We start from the raw sequence: 12,180 nt of genomic DNA on the forward strand, positions 1-12,180 counted from the left end.
TTCTAAAATCACCTCCATAATTCTAAAAGTATTTCTTTGTTTTTGCTTTTGCAATATTTTATACATTTTCTCTTGCTTTACAGGTAATCCAACTATTGATCTAAAAACTCAAGATATTATTGTTGTTGAGGGTGAAAAGTTGAATATCCATGTGCCATTCAGAGCTGTTCCATCACCAAGTATTTGCTGGCATAAAGGTGCCAAAGAACTTAAAGCTGGAGACAGAGTAACAATGAAGAGTGACTACACCTCTGCCTTGCTACATGTTGACAGCTGTGTCCGTTCAGATGCTGGTGTTTACATTATCACCCTGGAGAACAAGCTAGGTTCAACAACAGGATCTATCAATGTGAAAGTCATAGGTAAAAATTCTACATAGTTGTTCCACCTAATAAAGAACATTCAATGTTGACATTACAAATATATTTATGAATATTTCCATTTTTATCACAATCATATCATTATTTCAATCAGGTTTACCTGGCCAATGCAAGGATATCAAAGTGAGTGACATAACTAAGAATTCATGCAAGGTAGCATGGGAGCCTCCAGAAGATGATGGTGGAACTCCTATACTGCATTATGTTCTTGAACGCAGAGAAGCTGGTAGGAGAACATATACACCAGCGATGTCTGGTGAGAACAAGCTAGCTTGGAATGTGAAGGATCTGATACCTAATAGTGAATACTACTTCCGAGTTAAGGCTGTAAATAAAATTGGTGGAGGTGAATATCTTGAGCTAAGAAATCCTATCATCGCTGAAGATGCAAAACGTGAGTTCATCATTAGGAAGTAATAGGCCAGATTTGACATAAATATTGTAAAGTTTCAATATATTAATTTCCCTTTCTAATGTTTTGATTTATTATGCTACAGAACGGCCAGATCCGCCTGTGGATCCTGATACTCATAATCCAACTTCAAAATCAATAACACTAACATGGAAACCACCATTGTATGATGGAGGCAGCAAGATTTTGGGTTACATTATAGAAAAATTGCCAAAAGGTGAAGAAAAATGGGAAAGATGCAATGACTCGTTGGTTCCTATTTTAACCTACACTGCAAAAGGCCTTGAGGAAGGCAAGGAATACCAGTTTCGTATCCGTGCAGAAAATATTGCTGGTATCAGTGATCCTTCTCGTATCACCCCTGGAATTAAAGCTTTGGATCCTATTGGTATGTTTGATTGTTCAAAGTAGATGCTTCTTGGTTTCTGTTGTTATTCTTCAGTCAATATTCAGCCTGCAGCAGACAGTGGTTTTTAAGTCACTGAGATCAGTGGGCAGATTTAGGCCTGGATATTCAATGCTAGGCCATGCCCTAGCACCGGCAATGAGTATCCAGGATCAGATATCAACCTGGAAGTTATGTGAGTGCCCACCATTATTCAGTGCTGGCACCCTCATAGCTGAGCAGGCAAAAACAGGACTGCCTTATATATGGTCCTATGTGCCCATTTAGGTATGCAGACACCGGCACTGAATTTGACTGGTGCCTGCATAATTGCTGACTCTTCCCCAATTCTGCCCCTGGACCGCCTTGGCATCAGTGGCGTTCCTAGAGGGGCTGACACCCGGGGCGGATCGCCGATGCGCCCCGCCCCCCGGGTGCAGCGCCCCCCCTGGTGCAGTGCGACCCCCCCCCCAGTGAACCCCCCCCCTGGGTGCACGCCGCTGGGGGGGGTGCCGCGCGCCGGTCAGCGTCGTTCGTTTCCATGCTCCCTCTGCCCCGGAACAGGTTCCTGTTCCAGGGCAGAGGGAGCATGGAAACGAACGACGCTGACCGGCGCGCGGCACCCCCCCCCCCCCACCAGCGGCGTGCACCCAAGACGGACCGCCCCCCCCGCCCCCCCCCCCCCTTGGTACGGCTCTGCTTGGCACCAAGCAGTTCTGCAACAGTCAGAGCTGATTTCTGCAGCACTGCCTTGTAAAGTGCAGTTGAATATTGGCAGCTGCCCTCTCTCAGCATGGTTTGAGTAGGAAGGAGCCTCTCCTATCCACTTAAACTACAATGCATATTGACCCCACTGATTTTAATAACTTTCTGACTGAAATATTACATTATTTTATAATAGATGCTCCAAAGGTGTTGCTTTCTACTAGCCTTCTCGTAAGACGAGGTGATGAGATTGCACTTGAAGCACACATTTCTGGGTCACCTTATCCAACTATTACATGGCTAAAGGATGATGCAATAATCAGACCAGAAGAAATTAAGAAGAGAGGAGATAGGATAGTGTCTACTAGAAGAAGAAAGGAAGCAGTAGTGGACGAGCCATTTTTCCTCTCGCTACCAGAACGTATGACTCTGGATAATACAAAGATTGGAGAATCTCTGTTGTGGGTTCGGGATTCTATCAGACCTGACCATGGAATATTTACTATCAAAGTTGAAAATGATCATGGTGAAGCTAAAGCATCATGTGATGTAAACGTGTTAGGTAAGCAGACAATAATTGTTTTATTATGTAAAATAAAATAATATCCAAAGAAGTGATATTTTAATACTATTTCATTGTTTATGTAATAGATACACCTGGACCACCTATCAATTTGACATTTGATGAAATTCGGAGAGCTTCTGTTATTTGTAAATGGGAACCTCCACTTGATGATGGTGGTAGTGAGATTTTGAACTATATTTTGGAAAAGAAAGATAAGAGCAAAGATGAAACTGGCTGGATTGTTGTCACATCAACACTCAGACAGTGTAAATATCCTGTTGCAAAACTCATCGAAGGAAAGGAATATGTATTCCGAGTGACAGCCGAAAACAGGTTTGGTCCTGGACCACCATGCATTTCAAAACCAGTAACAGCTAAAGATCCATTCAGTAAGTTTTTGTATTACTGTTTTATTTGTATTGTACAAACAGTGCTGTCATTACCTTCACTGATGCATATCATTAAAACAATCATGGGAAGTTCTTGATCAAACTTCCTTTTATTTTCCTTCAGCTCCACCAGATGCACCTGACAAGCCTGATGTTGTAGATGTCACCAGCAGTAGCATGTTAGTTAAATGGAATGAACCTAAAGACAATGGAAGTCCTATCATAGGCTACTGGATTGAGAAACGTGAAATTAATAGCACACACTGGGCTCGTGTCAATAGAGAGCTTGTTAATGCACTGGAAGTAAGAGCTGAGGACCTTTTGGAAGGACTTACCTACATCTTCAGAGTATGTGCAGAAAATGCAGCTGGTCCTGGCAAATTTAGTGTACCATCAGATCCAAAGACAGCACAGAATCCAATCTGTAAGTAGCACACGAGGAAGTAATGTGTTATTTTAAAAATAGCAATGTAAATGAATTCTAACTATTTTCATTTCATTTCATTTCTTTCAAGCACCACCTGGGCCTCCAATTCCAAGGGTTGTTGATACTAGTTCATCTGCTATTGAAATGGAATGGGATCCTCCACTTTATAATGGTGGTAGTGAAATCCTTGGTTATTATGTTGACAAACAGCTATTTGGCACCAACGAATGGTCACGTTGCTCAGATAAACTGATAAAGAGACGTACATACTCAGTTACAGGAATTCGAGAAGGTGCAGACTACAAAATTCGTGTGAGTGCTGTTAATGCTGCTGGTGAAGGTCCACCAGCTGTAACTGAACCAATAACAGTTTCTGAACCTCAAGGTAATTTATATAAATGAAGATTTGCATCTAAAATTAAGTTGAAAATGGGATTCATTCAAATTTTATGAAATTCCTGTAATGTTCTTTTATTTTCTATACAGAACCTCCAGTGGTTGAACTGGATCTTTCTGTCAAAGGAGGCATTCAGATATTGGCTGGCCAAACTCTTAATATCCCAGCTACAGTTACTGGACGACCTGCACCTAAAATTGTGTGGTCCGTGGAAGAAGGTGAACTGGACAAGGAACGAACTGTCATAAACAATGTTGGCACCTCATCTCAGTTAGTAATTGCAAATGCACTGAGAAAGGACCATGGGAGATACGTGATTACTGCTAGCAATGACAGTGGTACTAAATCTGCAGCAACAAGAGTGGAAGTCTTTGGTAAGAAATAATACTTATAACCTATGCTAGATTTCTTTAAATGACACAAAAACTGTCTCTTCTGATAAATATTGTGTGTTTATTTTTTCAGATGTGCCTGGGCCAGTTCTTGATCTAAAACCTGTGGTTGTGAACAGAAAGATGTGTCTGCTTAATTGGTCTGATCCGGAAGATGATGGTGGAAGTGATATCATAGGCTTCACCATAGAAAGAAAAGATGCTAAGATGCATACTTGGAGACAACCAATAGAAACAGAAAGATCTAAGTGTGATATAACAGGTCTTCTTGAAGGGCAAGAATATATGTTTCGTGTTGTTGCCAAAAATAAGTTTGGAAGTGGTCCTCCTGTTGACCTTGGTCCAATTCTTGCAGTTGACCCTCTAGGTAAAAATAGTTGTTTTCTACATAATACAGTGAAAGTATAAAGCATTTGTAAGATGTACAATATAAATAGATGATGATCTTATCTTGTGTAAGCCTGTTAGTTAAAATACAAAACACCAGCTAGTATTTTTTTTGTCTAAATATTTATTTTAACAAACTTAGGGCCCCTTTTACACAGCAGTGGTAAGCCCAACGCGGGCTTACTGCTCACTAAAAAGGAAGTACCGCAGCAGCCCAGCAGTACTTCCCACCCCCAGTGCGATGTCATTTCCGTGCTACAAAAATATATTTATTTTTGTAGCGCCGATGCATACTCAATGGGTGGTGGTAAGGGCTCGCCCCCGAAATGGCCGAGTGGGAAGTGCTTCACTTGCCACATGGCCATTTCTTAAAAAAAAAAAAAAAGAAAGACCTACCTTTTACCAGCTGCGGTAAAAGGGGACCTCAACGTGTGTCAAAAACATGCGCCAATGCCAGCGCAGGCCCCCTTTTGCCACAGCTTGTTAAAACGAGGCCCTTAAAAAGCAACTATTGAAGATTTTTTTTAAGATTAATAAATAAGAGGCCTGCTATTGTGACAATTAACATATGCTAAAAGTTCATGCAGATACTGTATTAAAGTTAATGCATGGACGTTTCCACGGAAGCAGCTAACGTGCAGTTGGGGTGGAGATTGGATGGGGACCACACCTTACAATTAACACAGTAGTAGTTAATGCATATTAACTGTTAACATGGCAGAAAATGTGGCACAGTTTACACCATATGAACAAGAACCAGCACTATATTTTGTTCTCAAAAGAATATAAAAAGTGCAGATTCTTGTGTATAAAATCAACAGCAGTGCTGGCACAATGCAAAAGAAGAGCACAATGGTAGATGTGAAGGAGCATGCTCCTCATCACTATGTAAAGGATTAATGGAGGGGAGCTCTGGCTCCAAGGAGGTTGATGTTGGGGTGGTGGGCTACTCTGACTAAAAGGGGCTAGTCAAAGGATAGAAAACAGACAGTAGGGTTAAATGGTCAGTATTCTCAATGGAGAAGAGTAGATGGTGGGGTTCCCCAGGGGTCTGTGCTGGGACCGCTGCTTTTTAACATATTTATAAATGATCAAGAGATGGGAGTAACTAGTGAGGTAATTAAATTTGCTGATGACACAAAGTTATTTAAAGTTGTTAAACTGCAAGAGGATTGTTAAAAATTACTAGAGGACCTCACGAGACTGGGAGACTGGGCGTCTAAATGGCAGATGACATTTAATGTGAGCAAGTGCAAAGTGATGCATGTGAGAAAGAGGAACCCGAACTATAGCTACATGATGCAAGGTTCCACGTTAGGAGTCACCGACCAAGAAAGGGATCTCGGCATCGTTGTTGATGATACGTTGAAACCCTCTGCTCAGTGTGCGGCGGCGACTAAGAAAGCAAATAGAATGTTAGGTATCATTAGGAAAGGAATGGAAAACAAAAGTGAGGATGTTATAATGCCTTTGTATCGGTCCATGGTGTGACTGCACCTCAAATATTATGTTCAATTCTGGTCACCACATCTCAAAAAAGATATTGTGGAATTAGAAAAGGTACAGAGAAGGGTGAAAATGATAAAGGTAATGGGACGACTTCCCTATGAGGAAAGGCTGAAGTGGCTAGGGCTTTTCAGCTTGGAGGAAAGACAGCTGAGGGGAGATATGATAGAGGTCTATAAAATAATGAGTCGAGTGGAACGGGTAGACGTGAATCGTTGTTTACTCTTTCAAAAAATACTAGGACTAGGGGTCATGCGATGAAGCTACAAAGTAGTAAATTTAATACAATCGGAGAAAACTTTTCTTCACTCAACGTGTAATTAAACTTTGGAATTCGTTGACAGAGAATGTGGTAAAGGCGGTTAGCTTAGTGGGGTTTAAAAATGTCTGGACAGTTTCCTAAAGGAAAAGTCCATAGACCATTATTAAATTGACTTGGGAAAATACACTGCTTATTTCTGGGATAAGCAACATGAAATGTATTGAACTTTTTTGGGATCTTACCAGGTATTTGTGACCTGGCTTGGCCACTGTTGGAAACAGGATCCTGGGCGTGATGGACCTTTGGTCTGTCCCAGTGTGACAATACTTATGTACTTATTATTGAGGGGGCGCTGGCTGGAAAAGGGAACTGATGATGGGAAAGAGCTAAAATTAGAAGGCAGCAGATTAGGAGCTGGTACTGGAACAGGTCTTATGCTAGAGCTGAAGCTGGGCTGGAAGGGGGCTGATGATTGAGGGAGTTCTGGTCGCATGTGGGTTGATGCTGGGGAGGGGCTAGGGTTTCAAGGGGGCTGCTGCTGGAGTTCGGATGGCTAGGATTGAAAGTGAGGTGATGCTGGGATTGAGGGGACTAGGACTGAATGGAGCTGGTAATAATAGGAGGGCTGGAACTGGAAGGGGGTGATGAGGGAGCTAGGATTGAAAGGGTTTGATGATGTAAGGGAACTGATGCAGGGGGGATAGAAGGAGGTTACTGCTGGGGGTCTGGGACTGGAAAGAGGTAATACTATGGTTCATACTGCATATTGACCTTGAAATGGGGGTGCAACAGAAATAGATGGCTCAGAGTGCCACAACTCCTTGAGTCAGTCATGCATCTGGAAAAAAAACCCCAGTGGGCCAGACATTGAATGCAAATTATGCAGTCAACAGCCAAGTTAGCCACATTTTAGGCCTAGTTTTATGTATATACCATTATTGTGGGTTCTACACATAAAGGACTAGATTCTATAAATGGCGTAACATAATAGTGCTTAGTGGTATTCTATAAACTACACTTACAGTTAGACACGGTTTATAAAATAGCGCTTAGCACCGGGAAACCGCAACTACATTTAGGCACAGCCATTTACACCAATGAAAACCTGGTATAAATCCTCATATGTAAATTAGATGCACATCCCGCTAATTCTATAACAACACGCATAAATGTTAGGAATGCCCCCAACTCACCCATGTCCCTCCTATGGCCACGCCCTCTTTTCAGATCCATGCACTAGAATTTAGGCACAATGGGAGACAGATTTTGGAGCAGGCTGGGGATGAATACTAAAGTCTAGTGACTCTGCATAGAATTTCTATGTATGTTAGACCACCAAAAATACCAAGCCTAATGTATGCATGGAAGTGACAACATGGTTGCCATTTCCACATGTATTCAACAGTGCCATTTAAATGAGTAGTATTGGTAGATCTATGAATAAAGTGCTACAAACAGAATTTTACTTTGTCCAGTGGACATTGACAATTAGATCCACTGTTAAAGATCACTTAGAGTCTTGAATACAGTACAGCATTTCTTATGAGTTCATTGTTGTAAGGTATGGTCTTGTGTGTAGAGTTTTAAAAAGTAATAATTTTTTCTGAGATTTTTCTCATTCAAAAATCCTTAACCACTGTAATCCTTGAACTGATCATGAAATTAGGGATTTTACTAAACTTGATATAAATAAAAAAATATAAGTAAAAAAATTTAAGTCAAAAGAAAAAAGCAATAAGAGGTAAACAAACCACTTGACCTAAAGAGAAGATATTAATCAGGAATATTATGTAAATTAATGGGCACTAAATTTATTTTCACAGTTTTAGTTCTTATAGATTTGCTTTATGATTCTCACTATTAACCAAAATATTAATGGAGTAATTTTATAAGTCACTTGAATATGTAGGCACTTATAAATTTACCCCAGCCTGTACATACTAATGCCTATGTTTACTAAGGTGGGCTATGGGCGCATTAGCATTTTTAACGCTCGTAAATGGTTTACGCATGTTAAACGCTAATGCACCCATAGAAATGTATAGGCACGTTTGCGTTTAACGCGCCTTAAATTTAAAGGTGCATTAGAAACCCGTAAGGGCCCTGTTTTCAAAGGCGCACTAATGTTCATTAGTGCACACTAAAAATTAGTGCGCACTAACTGTGTAGGCACCCATAGGAATATTGTGGGCATCTACACAGCACACATTAAAGAACACTAGCGCACCTTTGTAAACAGGGCTTTAACAGTAGGTGTTAGGACAAAATAGCTCCTACTTTTATGCAAGGTATGTGTAAGTGTTTCCTAGGGCAGAGTTTTCATGGACATGATGCAGAATTGCAATTTATGCAGAGACTTTAAAAATATGCACAGAATGGTAAATTTGTGTGAGAGTCAGAACAGGTATAAATGCATACCTCAGCTTTTCAGGAGACAGCATTTTAAAAGTGCATAGGTGCATATGTTGCCTTTATAAAATAGGCAAATGTAATCAAACTGAGGCATGCTTCCTTCATTCAAATCCTCAATTATAAATAAGAAGTACCTTAGGTTTAAAATCATAACAGCTTTTATAAAATACACAAAAAGTTTCCTACTAAAAATTATAGAATGATGTTCACAAATAAATGTGCTACTGGGAAGTATCAATAAAAAAAACAAGTTCAATACTGATTATACTTAGTTCTCAGAATTACAATAATGAAATTAAGCTACACATGCAGATTCTCATTTTAGTGTTTGCCATACATCATTAACTTCCCAGGGAATACTAAAGTGCAACAGTGATTCATGTAACCAAAATATTAAAGAATGAAAAAGTGATATAAAAATTCCTCAGGTCGTAAAAGGATGAATTTAGGATTTATTAATTTTATATACTACTTTTTACTGCAGTGTTAAAGCAGTTTACATGAAAAATAATAAAACTAATTAGAGATACTAACAATCCAATAGATGATTCAAAATGCGACCTTCTGTTTTTGCAGTACACAGTATTTCAGTCAATAGCAAAGCAGCAAACTCAATAATAAGGTAATATGCAGTTCAATGTACCAATGAAAGTATCATCAATTACTTCTCTGTGCATAACAGGATCTTCGATTCAAGAAAGCACCCCGTTTCGATTGGTATTTTTTCAGGAACCACTGTCTCAATGCAAATAAATAGCTGTATCTTCCCATTTGAACATGGAAAGCAGCTATACAATAAGACATATGCACCTATGTGTCTTCCCTGCTAAGGCATCCTGTTAAATATTACCCTCTGAGATTGTCTAATATATGTAAAGGCCAACATTATGCAACTGTAAAATTAAAAATATGAAGGCAATTTTTAAAAACCAATAAAGATGTATTTAATCACTTTTTTAAAAAAATTCTATGTGTGATATATGTTTTCTTTGTTATTATAGGTCCTCCAGGTGCTCCTGAAAGGTTTACATACACAGAAAGAACAAAGTCAACAATTACACTTGATTGGAAACGACCTCGTAATGATGGTGGCAGTCCTATTATAGGATACTACATTGAAAAGAGACGACATGACAAGACCGAGTATGAAAGAGTTAACAAGAAACTCTGTCCAGAAACCTCACTTGTCGTAGAAAATCTTGCTGAGTTACATATGTACGAATTCCGTGCAAAAGCAGTCAATGCAATTGGTGAAAGTGAACCATCCCTACCTCTTAATGTGGTTATTCAAGATGATGAAGGTAATTAATTTCAATACCTTCTATAAAACTTAAATATCCAAAAGCATACGAGCCACTATTGAAAATATTTATCAGGAGGTACCTGAACAAATCTTACATTATGAATTTCCCATCAAGTAGACCAATTAAATTTTGTCTGGAGAATGAGTTATCTGGGGGCAGGGATAGCAGAGCATGGTTAAAACTTTAATGGATAGCACTACGACTTAGCATTGTCCAGTTAAAATCCCTGTCCTAAGTTAATCAGATATATTGCTCAGCTAACTTTAAGCCAATGTATTCAGTGGCCCAACATAACTAAATAAGTCAGCTGAATAAGTCAGTTTAAGGGTAACCATTAATAGGATAAGTTATCTGGTTAACTTTACCCAGGCATGTCCTAGTATATATCATTCTCATGTACTAATTATTGTGCCATTTTCTCTTTTCGTCTTTCTAGTTCCTCCCACAGTTGTATTACGTTTGGCTGTTAAAGGAGATACTATCAGTGTTAAAGCAGGAGAGCCTGTTAACATTCCAGCTGATATAACAGGTCTTCCTTTACCTAAGATTGAATGGTCCAAAAATGAAGTTGTAATTGAGAAACCATCAGCAGACCTTAAAATAGAAAAGCAAGAGTTATCAAGAAGTGAGGCAAAATCTGAAGTTATCATTCCTTCAGCTGTTAGGAGTGACAGAGGCAATTACATAATCACTGCTTCCAATCGCCTTGGGTCAGCCTATCGAACTGCTGTTGTGCAAGTATTTGGTAAGGATATGAATTTTAATGATCAAATCTGCAAAACAAAATATCTGTCTGTTTTCTTACCAGATTATATTATTATTGCTTGTATCTCGTTGTCTTTATTTAGATCGTCCATCGCCACCGAGAAATGCCGCAGTTACTGATATTAAAGCTGAATCATGCTATTTGATTTGGGATGCCCCTGTGGACAATGGTGGAAGTGAAATAACCAACTATATCATTGATAAACGTGATGCCAGTAAAAAGAAAATTGAATGGGAAGAAGTATCCAACACTGTTGTGGATAGAAGATACGGGGTAAATGATCCAATAATCTCATCTATTTTCTTTTATAGATGTTGTGTGCTAGGTTTTTAAAAATTCCTTATTTTCAGGGTTCTGGGACACTTCTCTTCGGTGTTCACAGAAGAAAATCCTGGAGAAGGACTATGGTCAGCTGCACAGGGTATATCTGAGATGGGGCAGATATTGCACCGTTCACAGAAGAAAACATTAATAACTTGAAAATTTGAAAGTGGACAAAGCAATGGGGCTGGATGGGATACATCTCAGGATACTGAGGAAGCTCAGAGAAATCCTGGTGGGACTTCTTTAGGATTTATTTAATAGATCTTTAGAGATGGGAAAGGTTCCATGGTAGCAGATGTGATGCTTCTTCACAAAAGCTGGGACAGGAAAGAAGTGGGAAACTACAGGCCAGTAAGCCTCACATTGGTAGGAAAAATTAATAGAGTTGCTGCTGAAGGAAAAGAGAGTTAACTTTTTAGAATCCAAGGGTTGCAGGATCTGAGGCAACATGGTTTTACCAAAGGAAAATCCTGCCAAATGAGTCTGATTGATTTATTGAACTGGGTGACCAAAGAACTGGATAAAGGACATGCACTAGATGTAATCTACTTGGATTTCAGCAAGTAATTTCAGAGGAGACACTTGAATAAGTTGAGACAGCTGAACTTAGAACCTAAAGTAATGAACTGGATTGGAAACTGATTGACTAACAGGTGACAGAGGGTGGTGGTAAATGGAATTTGCTCGGAGGAAAGGAAAGTGATTATTGGAGTGCCTCAAAGGTCGTACCAGGGCCAATTCTATTTAATATATTTGTAAGAGACATTGCTGAAGGCTTAGAAAGAAAAGTTTGCCTTTTTGCAGATGACACAAAGATAGCCAATAGAGTGGATACCATGTAGGGGTAGAAACCATGAGAAAAGATCTCTAAAAATTAGAAGAATGGTCAAAGGTCTGGCAGTTAAAATTTAATGTGAGGAAGTGCAGAATGATACACTTAGGGTGCAAAAATCCAAAGGAGATGTACAAGATAGGAGGAGAGAGATTGATAAGCACAGCTCAGGAGAGGGGCCTTGGAGTGATGGTGTCTGAAGATCTCAAGGTAACGAAACAATGCGACAAGATGGTGGCCATGGCCAGAAGGATGCTAGGCTGCATAGAGAAGGGCATAACCAGCAGAAGAAAGGAGGTGTTGATACCCCTGTATATGTCATTGGTGAGGCCTCA

The 12,180-nt window shown here is 39.6% G+C and overlaps 1 protein-coding gene across 1 annotated transcript in view; it reads left to right on the plus strand.

Moving 5' to 3' along the window:
- TTN (titin) overlaps positions 1 to 12,180 on the plus strand; it is a 470,266-nt gene that overhangs the window by 342,930 nt on the left and 115,156 nt on the right. Inside the window, exons 213-224 of the mRNA XM_030210848.1 lie at positions 84 to 362; positions 475 to 774; positions 878 to 1,180; positions 2,079 to 2,444; positions 2,534 to 2,836; positions 2,961 to 3,260; positions 3,352 to 3,648; positions 3,750 to 4,034; positions 4,126 to 4,419; positions 9,621 to 9,920; positions 10,360 to 10,668; positions 10,772 to 10,962. Coding sequence (XP_030066708.1) covers positions 84 to 362; positions 475 to 774; positions 878 to 1,180; positions 2,079 to 2,444; positions 2,534 to 2,836; positions 2,961 to 3,260; positions 3,352 to 3,648; positions 3,750 to 4,034; positions 4,126 to 4,419; positions 9,621 to 9,920; positions 10,360 to 10,668; positions 10,772 to 10,962 — 3,527 coding nt within the window. The remainder of the gene's footprint in view (positions 1 to 83; positions 363 to 474; positions 775 to 877; positions 1,181 to 2,078; positions 2,445 to 2,533; positions 2,837 to 2,960; positions 3,261 to 3,351; positions 3,649 to 3,749; positions 4,035 to 4,125; positions 4,420 to 9,620; positions 9,921 to 10,359; positions 10,669 to 10,771; positions 10,963 to 12,180) is intronic.

This window comes from Microcaecilia unicolor, chromosome 7, assembly GCF_901765095.1.
Source record: "Microcaecilia unicolor chromosome 7, aMicUni1.1, whole genome shotgun sequence".
NCBI lineage: Eukaryota > Metazoa > Chordata > Amphibia > Gymnophiona > Siphonopidae > Microcaecilia > Microcaecilia unicolor.